Source organism: Mobula hypostoma, chromosome 2 (genome assembly GCF_963921235.1).
Source record: "Mobula hypostoma chromosome 2, sMobHyp1.1, whole genome shotgun sequence".
In the NCBI taxonomy this organism is placed as follows: domain Eukaryota; kingdom Metazoa; phylum Chordata; class Chondrichthyes; order Myliobatiformes; family Myliobatidae; genus Mobula; species Mobula hypostoma.
In genome coordinates, this window is record NC_086098.1 from 137,485,297 (window position 1) to 137,507,905 (window position 22,609).

Consider the following 22,609-nt stretch of genomic DNA (forward strand, 5'->3'; position numbering starts at 1 on the left):
AACCTCATCCAGACACATAAATACTCTGGCTACAAGAGCTGGTCAGAGGCTGGGTATCCTGTAGCGAGTGACTCACCTCCAGACACCCAAAGCAGATCCACCATGTACAAGGTGGAAGTCAGGAATGTGATGGAAGTCTCTCCAGTTGCCTGGATTAGGGGTTCCCAACCTGTGGTCATGGACCCATTGCTTAATAGTATTGACCCATGACATAAAAAAGGTTGGGAACCCCTGGCCTAGATGAATTCATAGCAAACAACTCTCAGAAAGCTTGAGTTGCATGGAGGACGTGGGAGCCCACTTGATTAGCATCCCATCCATCATCCTGAACATTTACTCCTTCTATTTCTGCTGCACAGTGGCTGTTTTATATACCACTCACAAAGTGCACTGCAATTATTCGCCCAAACCCCAACCTACATGTTCACCTCCAAGTGGAAATATATTATTATTAATTCATCTTCACTGAGTCAAAATCCTGGAATATATCCTACCTATAACATGCTGAGTGCAGCAAACATTGGGCAGGACTCCAGGGGTAATTTCCACGCTGTTCTTTGAGACGGTGCCAAGGGATCTATTTTAGACAGAAGGGATGGTTAAATTTCTCACACAAGTACTGCTTTTTCAGCCTATAATGTTTCCCATACAAGCCTCTGGTGTAGAATTTGAATGCACAACCTTCTGACCTTGAGGCAAGGTGTTATGAAGTAGAGTCACTTGTAATCCCTCCCAGATGAATTTATGCACACTTCATCACTTTGACTTTCCTGACCATATAGTATGTATGCGATAATTTACCTCTGCACCAGGACCTCAAAAATAATTTAAGGTTATGTGTGTTTCTCCAACCGTACTTTTGCACTTTATGATTGTCTTAATAGGGAGCTACTTAGATGACACACAGCAAACTACTTATCTGATGACTGCGACCGCACACCAAGTATAAGTCAGTAGTGATACCTGTCATTGGCATGGCCCAATCAGCAGTTCACACAGCTGCAGATCCAGCGCTTGTGGTGAATTACGTCCTGGTGGCTGAGGTTCAGGGGCATCTGTAGCATTGATTGTTTCAATAACAGCTACTCTTTTCTCCGGAATGCACTACTTATACAATTCTCCCAATAAAGCAGCTAAGCTAATAGTGGTTGAATTCTTGACCACCCATGACATGTAATTCATTATAAATGGCTTTTTTTCATCCTTTTGCTTGCCAGGACACATTATCCCACCTAAACTCACATGCACACATTAATTGTTGTGAGGATTGTCCAATGCAGTTCACTACTGCAAGTAAAATGGTACAAATAGACAAGACGCTACCAGTCCCCATAGAAGAAGTGATGGCTCCCCTTGTGCGTGGTGAAGATGTAGATATGGTAGTAGTCACCACATGAAGTGTGCAAAGAAAGGCACCCTTGCGAACAGACAAAAAATTGTCATTAAAACATGTCGCCACATTTTTGTCTGATCTTCTCAGGCTGCTCGTGCCTTTTCTCCTGGTAGGGACTCCGTAGCCTCCTTCAAGACCATTGTAGGATGAAGTCATGCAGGTTGAAGCATCTGTGTTCCACCAGTGAATTCGAATCAGATTCATTCTCACTGTCATGTTGTGAAATGTGTTGTTCTGCGGCAGCAGTACAGCACAAGACATAAAAGCTACCATAAGCTACAAAATTAAATAAGTGGTGCAAAAGATGAATAATGAGACAGTGTCCTTAAGTTCATGGACCATTTAGAAACCTGATGGTGGAGAGGAAGAAGCTGTTCTTAAAAGATTGAGTGTGGCTCTTCAGGCTCCAGTGCCTCCTCCCCAATGGTAGTAACACAAAAAGGGCATGTCCCAGGTGATGAGACTCCTCAGTGACAGATGCCACCTTCTTGAAGTAGCGTCTCAGAATGTTGGACTTGTGTGGATCCACAGTTTCAAGTACACTACCAGTGGTAGCTGTGCCCTCACCTGTCTGTCCTCCAAGCTTCCTAAACCTCTCTGCCGAGAGATCTCTCTTCAGTTCTTTAAGATATTTCTTGGAACCCATACCTTTGAGCAAGCTTCTAAACATTTGTGCTGAGAACTGTGTTTGAGTCAGTGTTAAATTCTATTTGTTACTTTTTAAAACAGATTTTAAAATCTACTTCCAGTTGTCCATCTATTTCTTTGTCAAGCTCACTGTTAAAAGAGCCTCAGTGTGCCAACAGTGGCCGGAAATGTTATGTTTGGGGTGGTTGATGGGATACCAATCAAGTGGGATGCCTCTTCTTGATGGACGAGTCTCTTGAGAGTTGTTGGAGCTGCACTCATCCAGGCAAGTGAAGAGAGCTCCATCACACTCCTGATTTGTTTCTTACAGATCGTGGAAAGAATTTGGGGTGTCAGGGGATGTGTCAATTGCCACAAGATATCCAGCCCCTGACCTTCTCTTATTGCACAGTGTTTATGTGGCTAACTCCAACTGAGTTTCCAGTTAATGGTGACTACCTTTGGTGCACAGTGGCTACTGTGTGGACTACCTGTAAAATGACTTGCAGTTTTCACCTAGGGTACTCCAACAGCATCACTCAACCTTATCACTTCTACAACCAAGTAGGGCGAGGAAGCAGATAGATGGGAACGTTACCACTTGCAGGTCTCTCTATGTTAAATACCATCCTGATTTGGAATTTCCCATCCTTTGAAGTTCAAAAAGGTGCAAAGGTTTAAAGGTTGTATCCAGTATACAACTCTGAGATTCATCTTCTCCAGATAGCCATGAAACAAAGAAAAATCATGGAAGTAATTGAAAGAAACGCAACAGCTCACCCCCCCCGCACAAAATAAAAGAAAAGAAACAAAAACTCGCAAACCCCAAATCCCAACACCCTCCCTCACAAAAGAAAACACTAACATATAATCCACACAGAAAAAGGGCAACAAGAGCACCAAACCCCAAACCCCAACCCCCTCCCTTGCAAAAATAAAATCAAACCCCAAACCCCCAATATGCCATTCAGCAACAAGAAAGGAAACACAGAAAACTGAAGGAGACCAATACGAACCACAGACCACACCAATAATCACATAAATCTCAGAATTCTGATAACATCCACTGACAGGCATCAAGGAGAGCTTCCAAGGAAAGCAATTCATACACCACGGCTTTCCGAGGAGAGCGACTCAATTCAGCGGCTTCCAAGGAAAGCCTGCTCGAGCACAGGGGCTTTCCAATCATATAGGTCATCAGTTTGTGTAGATCCTAGATCTTCCTACCCAACAGCACTGTGGGAGCCCCTTCACCAGAACTGCAGCGGCTCACTCTTCTCAGGGTGTTGGCCAGGACATGCCTCTGAATGTCAAGGGTAGGTGTGCAGACCTTGTCTTATTGGAAGTCAGCATTTTCTGTGGAGTGAATGTTACTTGCCGTTTGTGAAGCCATGCCCAAACATTTCCTCGATCTTGTTGCATTCTGCTATGAGCTGCTGCTTTTGCTGAAGTTGCCAGTGTTGTCCAATCATCAGAGAGCAACCCAACTTCTGACATTGTGATGGAAGGACGGTCATTGATGATGCAGCTGAAGATGGTTGGATCTAAAGCACGACCCCGAGAAATCCTGTTATACTGCCTTGGGGCTGGTTTGATTTATCTGCAACTGCAGCCATCTTTCTTCATGCAAGATGTGACTCCACCCTTTGGAATATTTTTCTGCTTGATGGCCATAGACTTCAGTTTTACTAGGGTCCCCTGATGCCACATGTGGTCAAAATTTGCCTTGCCAAAAACAAAATGCAGCAATTTGCACTTCACCTGTTCCTTGATCTTTGATCCACATTCAGACTGACACTGTGATGAGGGCTGTGGGAGAGAGGTCCCAGTAAAGCCCAAACCTGCATCAGTGAGCAGCTGCACAGAATAGTCTTGGTCTCCAGGAATGTGTTTAAGTATAAACCTTTGAGTATACAGTGCAGTGCCATAAAAGCAAAAGTGTCATGCTGCATCCAGTAAAGAAACCACTCACTTGCACACTACTGCCAAATGCAAAACAAATTTGCACATTGACAGAAAGATATCTGTTTGTGGACATAACAAAGTTATTGATGAAGGAAATTGGTTTGTGCAGTTTCTGGCTGCCTGTGTTTCGAGGAATCTAGAAGAATGAGACTACTTTCCTCTCATGTTGGTATAGTGCAAGGGTGTCCAACCTTTTTTGCGCTGCAGACCGGTTTAATATTGACAATATTCTTGCGGACTGGCCGACCCGGGGGGGGGGGGGAGGGTTGCCAACGGACAAGTGCAGCAGTCAAATAAGACTACAATGACCATGAAGCCTTGCGCGGGAACCAGTGCGCATGCGTGTACCTGCCGCTATTATTCTCTGCAAACAACGGGAATTCTGCAGATGCTAGAAATTCAAGCAAAACACATAAAAGTTGCTGGTGAACGCAGCAGGCCAGACAGCATCTCTAGGAAGAGGTGCAGTCGACGTTTCAGGCCGAGATGCTGCCTGGCCTGCTGCGTTCACCTGCAACTTTTATCTGTGTTGCTTATTCTCCGCAAAGCGTTTTTGGCGATTCTGTTCGGGGTGGGGGGGGGGTGTTCATCACGACCGGAATATTGGTAATAAGGGGCTAATACACTCAATTTCGTTTCTAAAAGGGTTTATCTAACGAATTTAATATTAAACACACAGCGTATATATTCCTCGCATGAATATAGTGATGTCAATCATCAGGGGAGGACGGGGAGCTTGAAGTGTTGAAAGAACCTCCAGTAGAAGTGGTAGAGGGAGGTTCGATATTATTTAAAGAAAAATTGGATAGGTATATGGACAGGAAAGGAATGGAGGGGTATGGGCTGAGTGCAGGTCGGTGGGACTAGGTGAGAGTAACTTTCGGCACGGACTAGAAGGGCCGAGATCGCCAATTTCCGTGCTGTAATTGTTATATAGTTATATAAGTCACTTATCAGTCAATAGCATCGTAACATTTTAAGTAACGTTTGGATATTAAACACACAGCACATATTTTCCCCGTATGAACATATAAAATCATTGCAACACACCGGTATCGCTGAATCAGTGGGAGCCCTGGGCTTATTTCCCTGCAACAAGACGGTCCCATCGAGGGGTGATGGGAGACAGAGATACTCGAAGGGGGTTCCTTATGTCCAGTCTATTTAGTTTTCATCGCATTCATTGCAGAGATATGTTGGAAATGGAAGCAACGTTTTCAGTGCTTTCCTGACTATCTCAGGATATTTAGCCTTGACTTTGATCCAGAATGCTGGCAGAGATGTTATGTCAAACATACTTTTCAGCCCACCGTCATCTGCAAGCTCGAGGAGTTGATTTACTTCCCGCGCTGACATAGACGACGCGTGCGTAATGACCTCGTGTGCGTTCAAGCTCAACAATGGGCGTAACAGGGAATGAGGAAAAGTGCAACTGACTCATATCGCCAAATCATTTCGTTTCCTCGCGCCCGGTAGCAAATGCTCCGCGGCCCGGTGGTTGGGGACCGCTGGTATAGTGTTTCCATGAGGACAGTGATATGTGTTCACACCCATTGTTAAGTAGAAGGGTGGATCGCAATGTCAATGCACAGTTTAGGAAGTGCTGAAGTTGGCATTGCAATACATAATAATAAAAACTGTAATTTACAGTAAGTATACATTATTTTTAAAAAGTTAAATTAAATAACTGCAAAAAGAGAAAATAAAGAAAAAGTAAAAAAGTGAGAAAAAGAAAAAAAAGTAAAGAAAAAATCATTATAGAACGTCATAATGGCATTGGTCTTGTTAATGGCATTTGTTAGTCTGTATGAGCCTTCCTGATAAAGGTGGATCAAAGTAAGGTCACCAGGGATAATAATCCTCATTCAAACCCAGTCCGGCATGTGGGTGTTGGCTGCTGCAGTTTTTGCATTAGGTAGAGATAGTCATCAAGTCATACAGGATGGAAATGGGCCCTCTGACCCATGCAAACCATTAAGCACACATTTCAACTAATCTTAACCAATCCCATTTTATCACACTTTCTCATCAGCTTCCCCCAGTTTCTACCATCACCTACACGCTAGGGGTGATTTAGAGTGCCCAGTATACCTGCCAACCTGCACTCTTTGCGATGTGGGCAGAAACCTGAATGCCCGGAGGAAACCCACATGGACACGGAGAATAAGATAGAACCAGAGGACAAAGTCATACTTGAGCTGCTGAAGCTATGAGACAGCATTTCTGCAGTTTTGTCATTATGCCACTTTAATTGTTTGGGTTTTTCCTCACTATCTGGAGCAAATTTCAGCCCTAGATGTCAACCAGGGTTAACTCTAAAGTGTCCCACTGCAGTCCATGGGGTATTTTCTAGTGTTTACAGAGCAGAGCTATAAATATGTTCTCTTGTTTCAGATGCAGATTGAATTTATACAACAAGCAAGCATGAACTTTAGGTTTCTTCCAATACTTTTTCCGAATGCTACCAAGGCAAGTTGTTCTATTCATTCCACCAAATTTACACATATAGGCTCAACAAGAATACTGTATGGAATTTCTAAAAGTAAACCAATGCATAGCTCTGTCCTTCTCAAAACAAGTGGTCACTTGTAAGGGGAAATTCATTCTCTTGAAGAATTGTGAATCACTGAAATTTGCGGCTTTGAAGAGCAGTTGGATGCTGGTCCAGTGAGTATATCAATGGTTCAATTAGAGGAGGACAAAATGGAAGGAGAAAATAAAGGCAACGGCTCAAATGATCCACATTGTTAATGAGACATGCTACAGGCTTGAGGACCCACATGACTTCTTCTTTCACTGGCATTCCCAATTTCTATAGAGCAAAGTCCTTCATTACAGAGTCAAAGAGGCAAGAGTAATCTAGTTGACAGAAAGTGGAATCCTTATGTACACTTCATTAAATTTTAACCAATGTTAAATTTGATCACAAAAGTAACCAATCTAAGGATTATTTGTCATTTTCCCAACATCAAACTAAAGCACACAGCCCTGTGTATTCATTATTATTTGAAGCTTACCATAAGATATAGCAGCAGAATTAGGCCATTTGGCCCATTGAGTCTACTTTGCCATTTCATCGTGACTGATCCATTTTCCCTCTGAGCCCCAATCTCCTGCCTTCTCCCCATAATCCCTTCATGTCCTGACTAATCAAGACTGTATCTATATACCTAAAGACTTGGCCTCCAAAGCCACCTATGGCAATGAATTCCACAGATTCACCACTCTCTGGCTAAAGAAACGCCTTCTCATCTCAGTTCTTAAAGGACACCCCTCTATTCTAAGGCTGTGCGCTCTGTTCTTAGACTCTCCCAACATAGGAAGCATCCTCTCCATATCAACTCTATCAAGGCTTTTCAACGTTCAATAGGTTTCAATGAGCTCACCCCTCATTCTTTTGAATTCCAGTGACTACAGGCCCAGAGTCATCAAACGCTTTTCATATGACAAGCCATTCAATCCTGGAATCATTTTCGTGAACGTCCTTTGAACCCTCTCCAGTACACTAAAATATGAAAACTAATTGGCTTTTGCTACTTAATTTTTGTGTGTGTTATAATTTAATAATATAATTCAAGATGCTATATTACTAATATGTAGGAAAGATTATAACTTTGTTCTATCTTGATATTTTAAACTGCAAGTTAAATATTTCTCCTCAAAGAAACATATTTGTCCTTTTATCCTTTTAATATTACCATCGCAAACAAAACCAAATGCAGTGGCTGAAATGACTGTGCAATCCTGGGAACAAATATATGTTCTTTTTTGTAACTTTTACAAAACCGTCAGGCAGCTTAAGAATATGAACTCAGAAGAACTAGGAGCCAAGGTAGGTTATAAGTTCCGTCAATCCTACTGCTGCATTCAGTAAAATCATGGTTGGCCTGATCTTGGCTTCAATACCATTTTCTTGTCTGTTTCCTAAACCCCTTCATTCCCCTGTGGTCTAGATGACTATTGATTTTTGTCTAGAAAATAGAAAATGGGAGAGTGCAGCACAGGAATAGGCTCTTGGACCCACGATGACATGTCAACTAACTAAACTATTAATTAAATGCCGAATTAAATTAATCCCTTCTATCTACACGATGTGCATACTTCCCCATTCTCTGCACATTCATTTGCCTATCTAAGAGATTTTTAAATGCCTTTATTGTATTTGCCTCCGTTACCATCCCTGAGAGCAAATACCAGGCACTCACTGCTCTCTGTGTGTAGAATTAACTTCCCATATCCATCTCCTTTGAATATATCCTCTCTGATCTTAAATGCCCTCTGGTATTACACATCACAATCTTGGGAAAAAGGTACCAGTTGTCTGCTCTGTTTACATCTCTCATAATCTTATAAACCTCTATCAGGTCTTTCCTCAGCTTCTGCCTCTAAAGAGAAACCATCCCAGTCCGTCCAACTCCTCCTCATAGCACGTGGCTTTGATCAAGGCAGCATCTCTTCTGCACCCTCAACAAAGCCTTTGTGTCCTTCCTATAATGAGGCGACCAGAACTGAATGCAATTACAATACTCCAGAGGCAGCCTAACCAGAGTCTATTAATAACAGCTCAGCCTTTCCTGATTGGCAGGTGTGTATTCCTCCTCATTTCAACCTTAAGTAGTTGATCCTTTACTCCAAGAATACAGCTGATATACTCTCCCACCAGCAAGTACATTGGAAACTAACCTCCTCTTTCAATGTCCTGTAGGTTTTAAATAATCAACTCAATAATTTGATTAACTGCATAAAAGGCACATTTATACAGCATCTTCCTCAGTCTTGAGATGGTGCCAAACACTTTACAATTACTGGTGTGCAGTTTGTTGCTGTGATGGAGGCATTCCTGCAGCCAGTTTGCTTGTAGTAAGGATCCTCTTGTCCACAAGGTGCCACTTCCAGCAGTCATGTTGTCTCTCAGCATTGGACTGGTGCGTCAGCCTAGATTTTTAGGTTCAAGTGTCTGATGTGGAACATGAACCTCCTGTTTTTTTTATACTGTATGTACGAAAGATGGAACTAGCCGAGCCACACCCAGTGCCAGAACAGATTAATACAAATGTAGCATTCACCCTTCACTTGGGTTGCACAGGTTGCTGTGGTAACATGGAGAGAACTTGGCTGCAAATCTGGCTGTGCTTTGCCCAGTTTATGGATGTTTGTTGCTAACACATTGTGTACAGTGCAGTTTGGCCCAACAAAGATATACCGAACTTTTACTAAAGTAAAAGCATTCATAGGAGGTAACCGGACATATTCTGGAGTTATTGGAACATATATATGGAAGCCTATGGCTAGTGGATCTGCACCAAGATCTTTGTGCATTGGTGATATATGGTAACAACTTAGGTATAGATGTAGGAGGTGTGATTAGTAAGTTTGTAGACGATGTGCAAATTGAAGATGTTGTGGATATTGAGGAAGGTTGTCTAAGGCTGCAGGAGATTATGGAAAGTTGGGCAGAACATTGGTAGATGGATTTTCATCCCAACAAGCGTGAAGTGATGAATTTAGGGAAGTCAAACAGGGGTAGGGTAGGACATACTGTATACTGTAAATGTTAGGGCACCAATGACTGTTGATGAATAAGAGAGACCTCCAAGTCCATAGTTGCATGAAAGTGGCAACACAAGTCCAGAAAGTGATGAAGAAGACGTATAGCATGTTTACCTTCATAGGTCAGGACAAAGAACATAAGATTTTGAATGAAATATTGCAATTTTTAAAAAGAGTGGTTAAGTTACACTTGGAGTATTGTGTTCAGTTCTAGTTGCCACACATTGAAGGATATGGTTGCACTGGACATAGTGGAGAGGAGAGATAGCAGGACGTTGCCTGGGCTGGAGGACTTTAATTATGTGGAGAGATTGAATAGGCTGGGCTTGTTTTCCCTGGAATCGAGAAGATTGAGGGGTGACCTGATAGAAGTACATGCAATTATGAGAAGCGTAGGCAGAATAAATAATCAAAATCCTTTTCCCACTGTGGGGTAGCGGAAACAAGAGGGTTTAAGGTGAGAAGAAGGAGTTCTAAAGGATGTGTTAGGGTAAGTTTTTTTTTAAAGAAAGAGAGCGTAATTAATAAAAAATTTACACAGACATTTAAATAAACAAGGAAGAGAAAGACACAGTCCTAACGCAGACAAATGAGATTATTGTAGATGGTCAGAAAAGTTAGCATGGACTTGTTTTAGAGCTGTAGACTCTGTTGACACTAAGCTCTACAAAAAAATTAATAAAGTTAAGTGTACATAGAATACTTGAAAGGGTTATTTCTGGATAAAATATTTTGAAGCAAGTATACTATACTCTGTCTGATACATAAAGCCATCCCACATAGAAGAAAAGCATGAAAAAAGCACTGACTAAATGAGTAAGATGATAGCCCATGGATGAATATTGCTTTTTAATTATGGTAAACTTAAAAGCAACTGCATGAAAAATGTCTTCACAATTCTGTTGCATTTCATGAAGCTCCTGTTAGAACATAAAAAAAATTAAGCACTAGAATGGCCCCTTTGGCCCACAATGTTGTGCCAAATTAATTTAGCTAATGATACCTAATTAAACTAATTCTTACTGCCATATCCCTCCATTCTCTGCATATTCATGTAATTATCTAAGATTTCTCCACCACTCACAGCAGTGCATTCCAGGCACCCACTGCTCTCTGTGTAGAATTATTGCCCCCCACATCCCCTCTGAACTTTCCTCCTCTCACCTTAAATGCATGCCTTCTAGTTTTAGAGAGGGAAGAAGATAGCAGCTGTTGACTGTTATTGATAGTGTAGTGTTACCCCGGGTTTCCACTGCTTTAACTAATTGCAACTTGCTGAAGTGAATGAGCACTTTGTCTTCCATCAGTCTGTGTTGCCTTGTATGCTCTGTAACATTCTCCCTTACATTACAGGCACATGTGCCCAGCTGGCTACAGAATACACACATCTACAACTGGCCAAGAGATCGGAAGCGAATCCTCCTCCGACTGCTGAGGGTAGAAGAATATGTTGCTCCACCAATTGGACAGTTGCCCACGATTCAAGCAGTCCCTCTTTGATCCCTTTATTTCATTGACCTGTTTCGTTTTGAATTAGCCGGCTGCATACATTCTTGACTCAATAGAGGCCCCACCTTGTTAAAGTGGACTGCATAGAGGTTACTGTAATTGCCAAGCTGGGTCAGCGTTTGATCAATACGTTTCTCTTTGGTGAGTTATCGTGCAGTGGATTGGCTGCTGCACCCACTGTGAGGTTCTCCAGGTCAAGGTCAACCCTGGGATTGTCTGTGACCTCTGTAAATCTGAAAAAAATGCTTGAAACATCATCAATTTGCATATCATCAACAAACTTACAAATCAGCCCTAAGGCATGCAACATTCTGGTTACCCATCAGGCAGGGAGCATCTCACACATAACATACTTTCTTAAAAAACCTGCAGCTGGTGAGCAGTAGAAGATGACAAGACGGGTAATAAAATGTCCCCTCCCAGCTGACCTTATTACTCTAGATGTTAAGAGTCATCACAGAACGAGGAACTCCTACCCGGGCTTTTTTGCTTCCTGTTATCTATTTTCAGAGTGACCACAAGCACTGGGGAAAGCTCATTGCCAGAGGCACTGGAGAAAGCAGAACAATAAGAACATTGACAGGCAAACACTTAAATTAAAAGAATAACTTTTTTTAAACATGTCCTTTCTCCCTCAGGTTCTCAGCTCTGGTGTTTGCCGCAGCCACTCTGGCCATTAGCAAGCGCCACATTCGAGACATTCTCTTCGTAAAGACTTTGCTCTTAATTGTCCTGTTGAACTTATGAGAAAAGGGAAAGTAAGGTACACATTTTATACTGTTTCTTAAATGAACAGGATGCCTCTGAATACTTCTCTGCCAGTGAGGTATTTCTGCAGATGTTGCAAGAACTTAATGCAGATAATCTGTGCACAGCAAGTTCAGTTGTCAAAGATGTGATAATGGCCAAGACATGTGATAATGTAGTTAAGTCACATGCCTTTCCTAGAAGTAGTACTACTGGATACTTAACGTTCACCGAGTCAAACGTACCTCTGGGCCCGCAATGCTATGCCAAACCAATTAAATTAGTAATCAAATGGCTAACTAAACTAATCTCTTCTGCCCACATAAATGTCCATATCCTTCCATATTCCTGACATTCATGTGTCTATCTAAACATCTTGTAAAATCAGTGCAAGGCCAATAAGAAGAGGGGAGGTGTAAGCGGAGCATCCATTGTGGGAGTGGGCCAATGTTAGACGTTGCCACTACAGGCTTGGGCAAGCACAAACATAGGTTCTAAGTAAGTTTCTAGTAAGTAATTTTTTTTTCTGTTGGTACACTGGGAATGGGTGCAGAGGTAGTGGTATGTGAGATGTGGGAAACCTAATAAAAAGAACTGGAGCTGCAGCTGGATGACTTTTGGCTCATATGAGAGAATGAAGAGGTGATAGATAGGAGCTAAAGGGAAGTAGTCACTCCTAAGTTGCAGGAGGCAGGTAGCTGGGTGACTGCCAGGAGAGGGAAAGGGAATGCCAATGCAAAGTACCCATATGGCCATTTCCCTTAATAATGTGTAGTATTTTGGATACTGTTGTGGGGGTGGGGGGAAGGACTTACTAGGGAGAAGCAGCAGTGACTGAGTCTGGCTCTTTGGCTCAGAAGGTTAGGGGGAAGAAGAAGAGTGCAGTAGTGAAAGGGGAGGAGCAGAAAGCAGATTCTGTGGATGTGAAAGAGACACTGGATGGTATGTTGACTCCAAGGTGCCAGGGTCAGGGATGTTTTGGATCGGGTCCAAAGCGGGAGAAGGAACAGCTCGAAGTTGAGGGACACATTGGTACCAATGACATAGATAGGAAAAGGGAGGAGGTCCTGAAGAGAGAATATAGGGAGTTCGGTAGAAAGCCGAGGTAGTAATCTCTGGATTGCTGCCTATTGCCACATGCCAGTGAGGGTAAGAATAGGATGATTTGGCAATGAATGTAAGGCTGAAGAACTGGTGTATGGGGCAGGGTTTCTGATTTCTGGTTCATTGGGATCTCTTCTGGAGAAGTTATGAACTGTACAAAAAAGATTGGTCTACTCTTTATCAAATCACGGTATTGCTTTGCACTGTATGTTATAATTATGTGGTTTTTGTCAGTTTTAGTCTTGGTTTGTCCTGTGTTTCTTGTGATATCACTCTGGAGGAACATCGTACCATTTTTTAATGCATGCATTTCTAAATGACAATGAACGACGACTGAGTGTCCTCATAATCTAATCTAATCTAAAGGAAATTACAGAGCATGAGAGAGGAGCTGGCCAAAGTTGACTGGAAGGGACTCTAACAGGGATGATGGCAGAACAGCAATGGCTGATGTTCCTGGGGGAAATTCGGAAGGTATAAGAACGATACAGCCCAAAGCTGAAGAATTACTCTACAGGGAGGGTGAGGCAACCGTGGATGACAAGGGAAGTCAAAGACACGATAAAAGCAAAAGAGTGGGCCGATAATAGAGCAAAAAAATAGTGGGAAGGTGGAGGATTCGGAAGCTTTTAAAAACCAACAGAAGGCAACTAAAAAAGCCATAAAGAGAGAAAAGATGAAATATGAAGGTAGGCTAGCTAAAAGAGAATACAAGAAGTTTTTCACATATATAAAGATTAAAAGCAAGCCCAGAGTGGATATTGGACCACTGAAAAATGACGCTGGAGACGTAGTAATGGTGGGACGAAGAAATGGCAGATGAACTTAATAAGTATTTTCACTGTGGAAGACACGAGCAGAATGCCAGAAACGTGGAAGTATCAGGGGCAGAAGTGAGTGTCATTATTATTACTAAGGAGAAGGTGCTTGGGGAACTGAAAAGTCTGAAGGTAGTGACCTGGACTACACCCCAGAGCTCTGAAACAGGTAGCTGAAGAGATTGCAGAGGCATTAGTAATAACCTTTAAAGAATCATGACATTCTGGAGTGGTTCCTGAGGTCTGGAAAATTGCAATTGTCTCTAATGTTTCTGCCCTACCACCACCTCAGGCAGCGCATTTCAGGCACCCACCGCTCTGTGTAAAAAAAAACTTGCCCTTCACATCTTTGAAATTACCCCCCTCACCTTAAACGCATGCCCTCTGTAATGAGACATTCCAATTCTTGGAAAAAGGTATTGTCTGTCTACTCTATCTTTGCCTCATAATCATATAAGCCTCTATCAGATCACTCCTCATCCTCTGCTGCTCCAGATAAAACAACCCAAGTATGTCCAACCTTATGTTATAGCACATACCCTCTACTCCAGGCAGCATCCTGGCAAACCTCTTCTGCATGCTCTCCAAAGCCTCCACATCTGGTCACATGGGGTGACCAGAACGGTATGCAATATTCCAAATGCGGCCTAACTAGAATCTTGTAAAGCTGCAACATAACTTTCTGAGTTTTGAACTCAGCGCCTCAACTAATAATTAGGTCACCAAATTACAGGAAGGATATAAATAAGGTTGAAACAGTGTAGAGAAGGTTTACAAGGATGTTGTCGGGACTTGAGAAACTGAGTTACAGAGAAAGGTTGAATAGGTTAGGACTTTATTCCCTGGAGCATAGAAGAATGAGGGGAGATTTGATAGAGGTATATAAAATTATGATGGGTATAGATAGAGTGAATGCAAGCAGGCTTTTTCCACTGAGGCTAGGGGAGAAAAAAACCAGAGGACATGGGTTAAGGGTGAAGGGGGAAAAGATTAAAGGGAACATTAGGGGGGGTTTCTTCACACAGAGAGTGGTGGGAGTGTGGAATAAGATGCCAGATGAAGTGGTAAATGCAGGCTCACTTTTAACATTTAAGAAAAACTTGGACAGGTACATGGATGAGAGGTGTATGGAAGGATAGGGTCCAGGTGCAGGTCAGTGGGACTAGACAGAAAAATGGTTCGGCACAGCCAAGAAGGGCCAAAAAGCCTGTTTCTGTGCTGTAGTGTTCTATGGTTCTATGGTTCCAATAAAGGCAAGCATGCCAAATGCCTTCTTAACCACCCCATCAACCTGTGTAGCCCCTTTCAGGGAGCTATGACCTTGGACCTCAAGATCCCTCTGCTCATCAACACTGTTAAAGGTATTTCTCTTAACATTGTGCTCTCTCTTTACATTTGACTTACCAAGGTGCAACACTTCACTTTTGACTGGGTTAAACTCCATCTGCCATTTCTGTAACTGATCTATATCCCATTGTATTCTCTGGCAGTCTTTTGTGCTATCCACAACACTGCTGATTTTCATACCATTTGTAAACTATCCATCTACATTTTCATCCAGGTTATTTATATGTATCACAAAATGCAGAGGTCCCAGTACACTTCCCTGTGGAACATCACTAATCACAGACCTCCAGCTGAAGTAAGCCCCTTGAACCACTACCCTCTGTCTTCTTTAGGCAAGCTAGTTCTGAGTCCAAGTGGCCAATTCACCATGGATCCCATGTATCTTGATCTTCTGCATGAGCCTCTGATGAAGTAACTCATCAAATGCCTTAGAAAAATCCATGTAGACCTCTCCCTAGTTATCTCTTGTTCTTGATTTGTGTATAGATTGTCTTTGGATTCTCTTTAATCCTTCTTGCCAAGGACTTACCATGGCACCTCCTGGTTTTCCTAATTTCATTCTTGAGTTTTCTTCTGGTTTCATTATAATCTTAAGGTCCACTGACCTGCACTGTAAAGCTTCCTAAGCTTTACATACTTTTCCTTTTTCTTCTTGACTAAATTCATCACCTCTCTCAACATCCAAGGTTCTCTTACCTTGCCATCCTTGTCCTTCTTTCTGACTGGAACATAGCAGTCCTGTTCTCTCTGCAGTTGGTCTCGAAACACCCTCCACATGTCAGATGTGGACTTGTCCTAAAACCAGCTGTTCCCAATTAATTGTCCCTAGTTCCTGCCTAATGCTCTTGTAATTTTCCCTGCTTCAATTTAACACTCTCCCACAAGTTCCATACTTAACTTTTTCTTCCTTTTTCCAATATTTTTATTACATTTCATATACACAAATACAGAATTCATAAGGATAATTATCATAAATCAAAATAAGGTAGCACAAAATGCACTATATATAAATCACACTGATACAATCATGGTATCCTATATTCATGAGCAATCAAATGAAATAAATTGAATTATGAAATATGGTTAATTATATTATTTAAAAAATCTACACCCACACTACCAAGACAAAGCTGGTTGGTAAAAAAACAAAAGAAAAAAAGAGTACCTTACTATATAGTGTTTATAACAATAGCCCAGATCTATATTTTAATAACAATACAAAGATTTTCAAAATAGTTCAGAAAGGGTCCCCATAACGTTTGAAAATCTTGATTAGAATCAGAAATCGAACAACGAATCTTGTCTAAATTTAAACATGACACAACATCTCATAACCATTGAGCATGTGTGGGGGGGGCATACTTATCTATAGCTATCTTAAAACATAAGGAGTTGTGGTCACTGTTTTCTAACTGTTCACCCATTGTCTGTCCTCTAACTGCTCACCCACTGAAAGGTCAGTCACGTAGCCAGGCTCATTACCCAATACAAGGCCCAGTACAACCCCTCCTCTTGTTGAACTATTTACATACATAGTATTCCTTTGAGGGGTACACAAGAGGGCATAGGTTAAAGGTCAAAGGAAGATCAGGGGCAGTTGCCTCACATAAAGGGAGATACATCCTTGGAATGAGTTGCCAGAAAGAGAGTTTGAGGCTGGTACATTAGCAATGTTTAAAAGACATCTAGAGAAGTACGTGGATAGGAGGGGTTTAGAAGGCTATGGATCATATGAGGGATGGGATAAGCTCACTGGGTAACATAGTCGGCATGGGCCAGCTGGAATGAAGGGCCTGTTTCCGTCGCTATGACTCCATAAGTCAGGTGTTCGTAGCCTGGAAAGAATATGTTGTGTGTCTCCTATTGCAGATGCCTAACACTGGTCCACAGTCATTCACAAGTACTAGTATCATGCCTTTAAAATGAAAGTTCCCATCTGGTTAGTTGTTTTTATAACTGAGCCTCAGTTTCTCAGAGATGAGTGACAAGGAAGACCAGTTTAGGTCTTTACGCGAGATGTCAGAGAACCAGATCTAGGTGAACTTTATGTCCTCCTCAGTTGAATAACTTCATTGATGCTGTTATTCACATCTGAAGCAACCAAGCTAAGATACTGGAGTGATACCAGTGCCTTTAAAACCATAATCAGCATCTACTACAGCAAGAAAGGAAATCAGCAAAGGCAAGTTAAACGATCTTTGCAGTTACCTTTCATTTTTGTTGACATTATATTGACCTCAGCATAGAAACATTAGATATAGTAGCCAAAATTTCTTAGTGCTACTGTATTGCTGAATATGATCACATCTAATCCTCTTTCTAATCTACACTTAACCACTCTCCCAACATATTCCTCAATATTATGAGAATCCAGAAATCTATTGGACAAGTCTAAATGTGTTTGCCTTCTCTGGGTTCCAAAAATACTCAACATTCTGTCTAAAGAAGTATTCCAATCCCAATGTCTAGATCTTTCAATGAAATTATCACTCATCTTCCAAACTCTAGAGAACATCAGCCCATTCCAGTTCAAAAGTCAAGAGGTTATGTTGCACCTTTCTAAACCCCTCTCTTTGGGGAGGGTGCAGAAGAGGATTACCAGGTTGCTATCTTGATTTGAGGGCATATACTAATAAAAAAGGGTGGGTAAACTTGGGTTATGTTCTCTGGAGCAGCGGAGGTCGAGGGCAGATCTGATAGAGGTTTATAAGATTATAAGAGGTATAGAGTAGACAGTGAGTATCTGTTTTCCAGAGCAGAAATGTCTAATACCAGAGGATATGCATTGAAGGTGAGAGGGGGTAGGTTCAAAGGGGAAGTGAGGGGGAAAGATTTTTACTCAGAGAGTGGTGGATTGTGCTGCCTGGTATGGTGATAGAGGCCAAATACAATAGAGGCTTTTAAGAGACGTTTAGATATGCACATGGATGTGAGGAAGATGCAGTGATTTGCACATTGTGTAGGTAGGAGGAATTAATTAGAGTTTGGGTGTTTATGATTTGCTTCTTAATTGGTTTGGCACAGCAATTGGTTTGGCTCGAAGGGCCAAATGGCCTACTCCTGCACCTATTGTCTATTGTCTATTAACATTGAGGGCTGAAGGGCTGTTCCTGTGCTGTACGGTTCTATGTTCTATGATACAGCTCAGTCCTTAGAGTCAGTAAATACTGTATAAATCTTGGTCAGATTATCTTTCTATAGTCAGACTACAGCTCCCACATTAATTGTGGGTTTGTTAAAATCTTGACGCTAACACCCACACAATCCCATCCTGTTGTGCTAAAGGCAAAGTTCTTTTTCTCCTAATTGCTTGTGTTTTGTGTTATTTTTTTATGATGCATTCACTGAGACCACACATTCGTTCTGCAGGTCAATATCTCCTAATCTCTTAATTTAGTAAGTTTATTTTCTGTTCTCCCTAGCAAAATCAAAATATCACATTGCCTCCTGTTATCCATCACCACTCTCTGAGCTAGAGATTCATTGCATGGTTCATTAATAGTTACAAGATGGGTGCCAGTAGCATTGCTGGTAGAGCTGCTACCTCAGAACTCCAGAGACCCAGAGGCTGTATAGAGTTTTCACTTTCTCCCATGCCCCGCTGTTGCTTCTTTACATCTACCTCACAGTATACCAGCATACTTTCATCAGGACGTCATCAGAACGTTTCAGGCCGAGTCCTGATGAAGAGTCTCGTCCCGAAACATTGACTATAGATCTATAGATGCTGCCTGGCCTGCCGAGTTCCTCCTGTGTTTTGTGTGTGTTGCTCTGGATTCTCAGCATCTGTAGAATCTTTTTTGTTTATACTTTCCAATGCAGCCTTGTGTTGTCAGTAGACCTGCATTATCTCAGTCCTCATCAGCTGATCTGAATTGTGGTTATTTCCTGCAGTCAACTCTGGAAAAGATGAGGAGCGACGAAAGCAAAGTTTCAGATGGGTACAAGAGCTGAGCAGTTAAGTGAGTGGACTAGCAGCTGGGGTTCTGGACCGTTGATCCAGAGATATGAGATTGAATACCATCTTGGTTGCTGAATATTTGAATAAGACTAAAATATATAAAAACAAAGCTCTTGGTAGTTGCAACCTTGAAACTAACAGATTCTGATGAAAAAAAAATACAATCAGATTAACTAATGTTCTTCAGGGAAGAAAATCTGTTGTATGTGCAAGGTCTAGCCTGTATATGACTCCAGACCTACTAAAGCGATCAACTCTTAACTGTCTCCACAGTTTAGGTATAATTAAAGATGAAGTACAACATACCCATTGCCAGTGACATCCACTGCCTGTGAACAGAGAAGTTTTTAAAGAACAGAGAAGTTTTTAAGGGGAATTATCAAAAAGTGTCATGAAATGAGGAAACTTCATCTCAAAGTGCTTTCCTTGTTAGTAGATGTTTCTTTCACCGAGCAGAAATGGGAAAGAACATTGCTTCTTCGATGCCAATGATCTCTCATTGTGACCCAGCAGTAGCAACATGCAAGTAGATTAGAGGGCTGCTGCAACTAAAATGTTTTTCATTGACAAGCTCAGAAAATTTGCTTATGACTGTTATTAAGATGCAAATTACTTGCATGATATGATCTTCCCTCTGGTTCTTCTCTTCCTCCAAATGTAAAGATAAAATGTCAAGATACATGGCTTTAGGGGATGCCAGTCTTGCAGAATAACATCGCTTACGGTGTCATGAAGTTGTTGAGAAGCATGTTACCTACCATTATAGGTGGAATTTTATTTGACATGTAATTACTTATCAAGAATTAATTAAATCATAATTTATGATGCAGAAGGAGGCCATTGTGTCCACGACAGTAAAAATGGATTTTGGATTAATCCCACATTCTAGCTCCTAAACCCTGATGGTTACTAATGAGTAAGGTACTATTCAAGTGTACTGATGGTTTCTGCCTCCGCCACGTTTTCAAGCAGCTTTCCAGACCACTATCTCAGTTGAGTAAAAACTTCCTCAGAAGTGTTATCAAATTACACAAACTGATGATCTTCCGATAGAGATTTCTCAAAAAAAAAGGAATTTCAAGACGTTTACAGGAATTCTGAAAAAGGTGGCTTGTACTGTTTTCCCATTTCAGTTCTGTTCCACACTGGTGTTTATTAAATTGGTTTTATGTGTATTTCTTTCGAGATTAATGATCCATTCGTGTAAATAATACATCAGATTCACCTTACATCAGAAGGCCATAGAGGTATCCAGATTGTATTGAATTGACCTGTGCAATGCACTTCAATTAACGTGCATTTAAACTTGTCATCTTTTATTTTCTAACTAATATATTTGAAGGCAGCAGCATGATTCTAAACGAAGGACAGTTCATTGGTGAAAAATAAAATCTCTCCTAGTTGAAGAATTGATTTTAATGCAATAGTGGTCATACAAAGCTAAACTCAGAAACTCAACTCAATGAAGGTGAAGTGAGCTTTGTGTGTGCACAAAGGTTCTGGCCTTGTGCACCGGATTGGTTGGTGGGTGAAGTGGACAATTCAATTACAGTCTGATTTATTCTGAATGCAAGATACTGCAGATGCTGGAAATCTAAGATAAAAAGACAAAGTGCCAGAAATATTCACCTTCAAGATACACCTGTGAAGAGAGAAGTGAATTACATTGAAGGCTGATCTTCAAACTTACATCGATTCAGAGTTAACACCTTAACTCTGTTTCTCCCTCTGTAAATGCTGTCTGACAAGCTGAGTACTTTCAGCATTTTCTGAAGATTATTTATTGACTGGAAACATAATTACATACACTGTCTTATATAAGAAATGCATTGCCTAGAAATTTTACATTAACCCCTCCTACTGGAGTTAAGAATCACTTACCCTTTGTATTTCCTCCAAAACACTACCATTCGTTAGAGAGGCTGCAGAAAAGATTCACAAGGATGTTGCCAGCCCTGGAGTGCTTGAGCTATAATTGGATAGGTTGGGACAATTTCCCTGCAGCAGAGGAGGCTGAGGGGTGACCTTTTCACAGTTATTCACAACATATGCCGGTGATAATAAACCTGAGATTCTGATTCTGATTATAAAATCATGAGGGCTATAGATAAGTGGATACTCGGGTCTTTTTCCAAGGGTACAGACGTCTAAACCTAGAGAGCAGAGGTTTAACCACCAACTGCGACTCCAGCCTTGAACTCCAGGCCGGGTCTTTATGTGCTGCTGTTGTGACTCCCGTCTCCCCTTCCCCCACCACCACTCCGCAGCCCCGTCTTCCTCAGATCCCACCGTCAACTCCTGGGCCCTCAGAGGCTCCATCTTCCTCTCACCCCAACCCTCCCCTCTCCATTGACACCCCCAGCCTCCCCCCTCCCCCCTCTGATCCCAGCTCTCATCCGTGCCGGGTCTTTACCATCCCCTCCGACCTTCAACTGTCGGAGGCAGAACGCTCTGTTCTCAGTAAGGGCCTCACCTTTGTCCCCCTTCGCCCACACCTCAGCGAGTTCCGTGTTCGCCACGATGCGGAACTTTTCTTCCGCCGTCTCCGTCTCCGAGCCTACTTCTTCGGCAAGAACTCTTCCACCCCCACCGATGACCCCTTCTCCCGTCTTCAACCCTCCTCTTCTTCATGGACACCCCGCTCTGGTCTTCTGCCTGCTCTGGATCTCTTTATTGCCAACTGCCGACGGGACATCAACCGTCTCGACTTCACCGCACCTTGTCCCCATTCCAACCTCACTCCTTCGGAACGCTCTGCTCTCCACTCCCTCTGCACTAATCCTAACCTTATTATTAAACCCGCTGATAAAGAGGGTGCTGTTGTAGTCTGGCGTACTGACCTCTACCTTGCCGAGGCACAGCGACAACTCGCGGATACCTCCTCTTATTTACCCCTCGATCGTGACCCCACTAAGGAGCACCAGGCCATTGTCTCCCACACTATCAATGACTTTATCCGCTCAGGGGATCTCCCATCCACTGCTACCAACCTTATAGTTCCCACACCCCGCACTTCCCGTTTCTACCTCCTACCCAAGATCCACAAACCTGCCTGTCCTGGCCGACCTATTGTCTCAGCTTGCTCCTGCCCCACCGAACTCGTTTCTGCATACCTCGACACTGTTTTATCACCCCTTGTTCAATCCCTTCCGACCTATGTTCGTGACACTTCTCACGCTCTTAAACTTTTCGATGATTTTAAGTTCCCTGGCCCCCACTGCTTTATTTTCACCATGGATGTCCAGTCCTTATATACTTCCATCCCCCATCAGGAAGGTCTCAAAGCTCTACGCTTCTTTTTGGATTCCAGACCTAATCAGTTCCCCTCTACCACCACTCTGCTCCGTCTAGTGGAATTAGTCCTTACTCTTAATAATTTCTCCTTTTGCTCCTCCCATTTCCTCCAAACTAAAGGTGTAGCTATGGGCACCCGTATGGGTCCTAGCTATGCCTGCCTTTTTGTTGGGTTTGTGGAACAATCTATGTTCCGTGCCTATTCTGGTATCTGTCCCCCACTTTTCCTTCGCTATATCGACGACTGCATTGGCGCTGCTTCCTGCACGCATGCAGAACTCGTTGACTTTATTA

The 22,609-nt window shown here is 42.2% G+C and overlaps 1 protein-coding gene across 1 annotated transcript in view; it reads left to right on the forward strand.

Annotated features, from left to right (window-relative positions):
* traf3ip2a (TRAF3 interacting protein 2a) overlaps positions 1-22,217 on the forward strand; it is a 75,105-nt gene extending 52,888 nt beyond the window's left edge. The window contains exons 8-9 of the mRNA XM_063040743.1: positions 6,380-6,454; positions 10,889-22,217. Coding sequence (XP_062896813.1) covers positions 6,380-6,454; positions 10,889-11,035 — 222 coding nt within the window. The 3' untranslated portion in view covers positions 11,036-22,217. The remainder of the gene's footprint in view (positions 1-6,379; positions 6,455-10,888) is intronic.
* Positions 22,218-22,609: the final 392 nt, after the last annotated feature.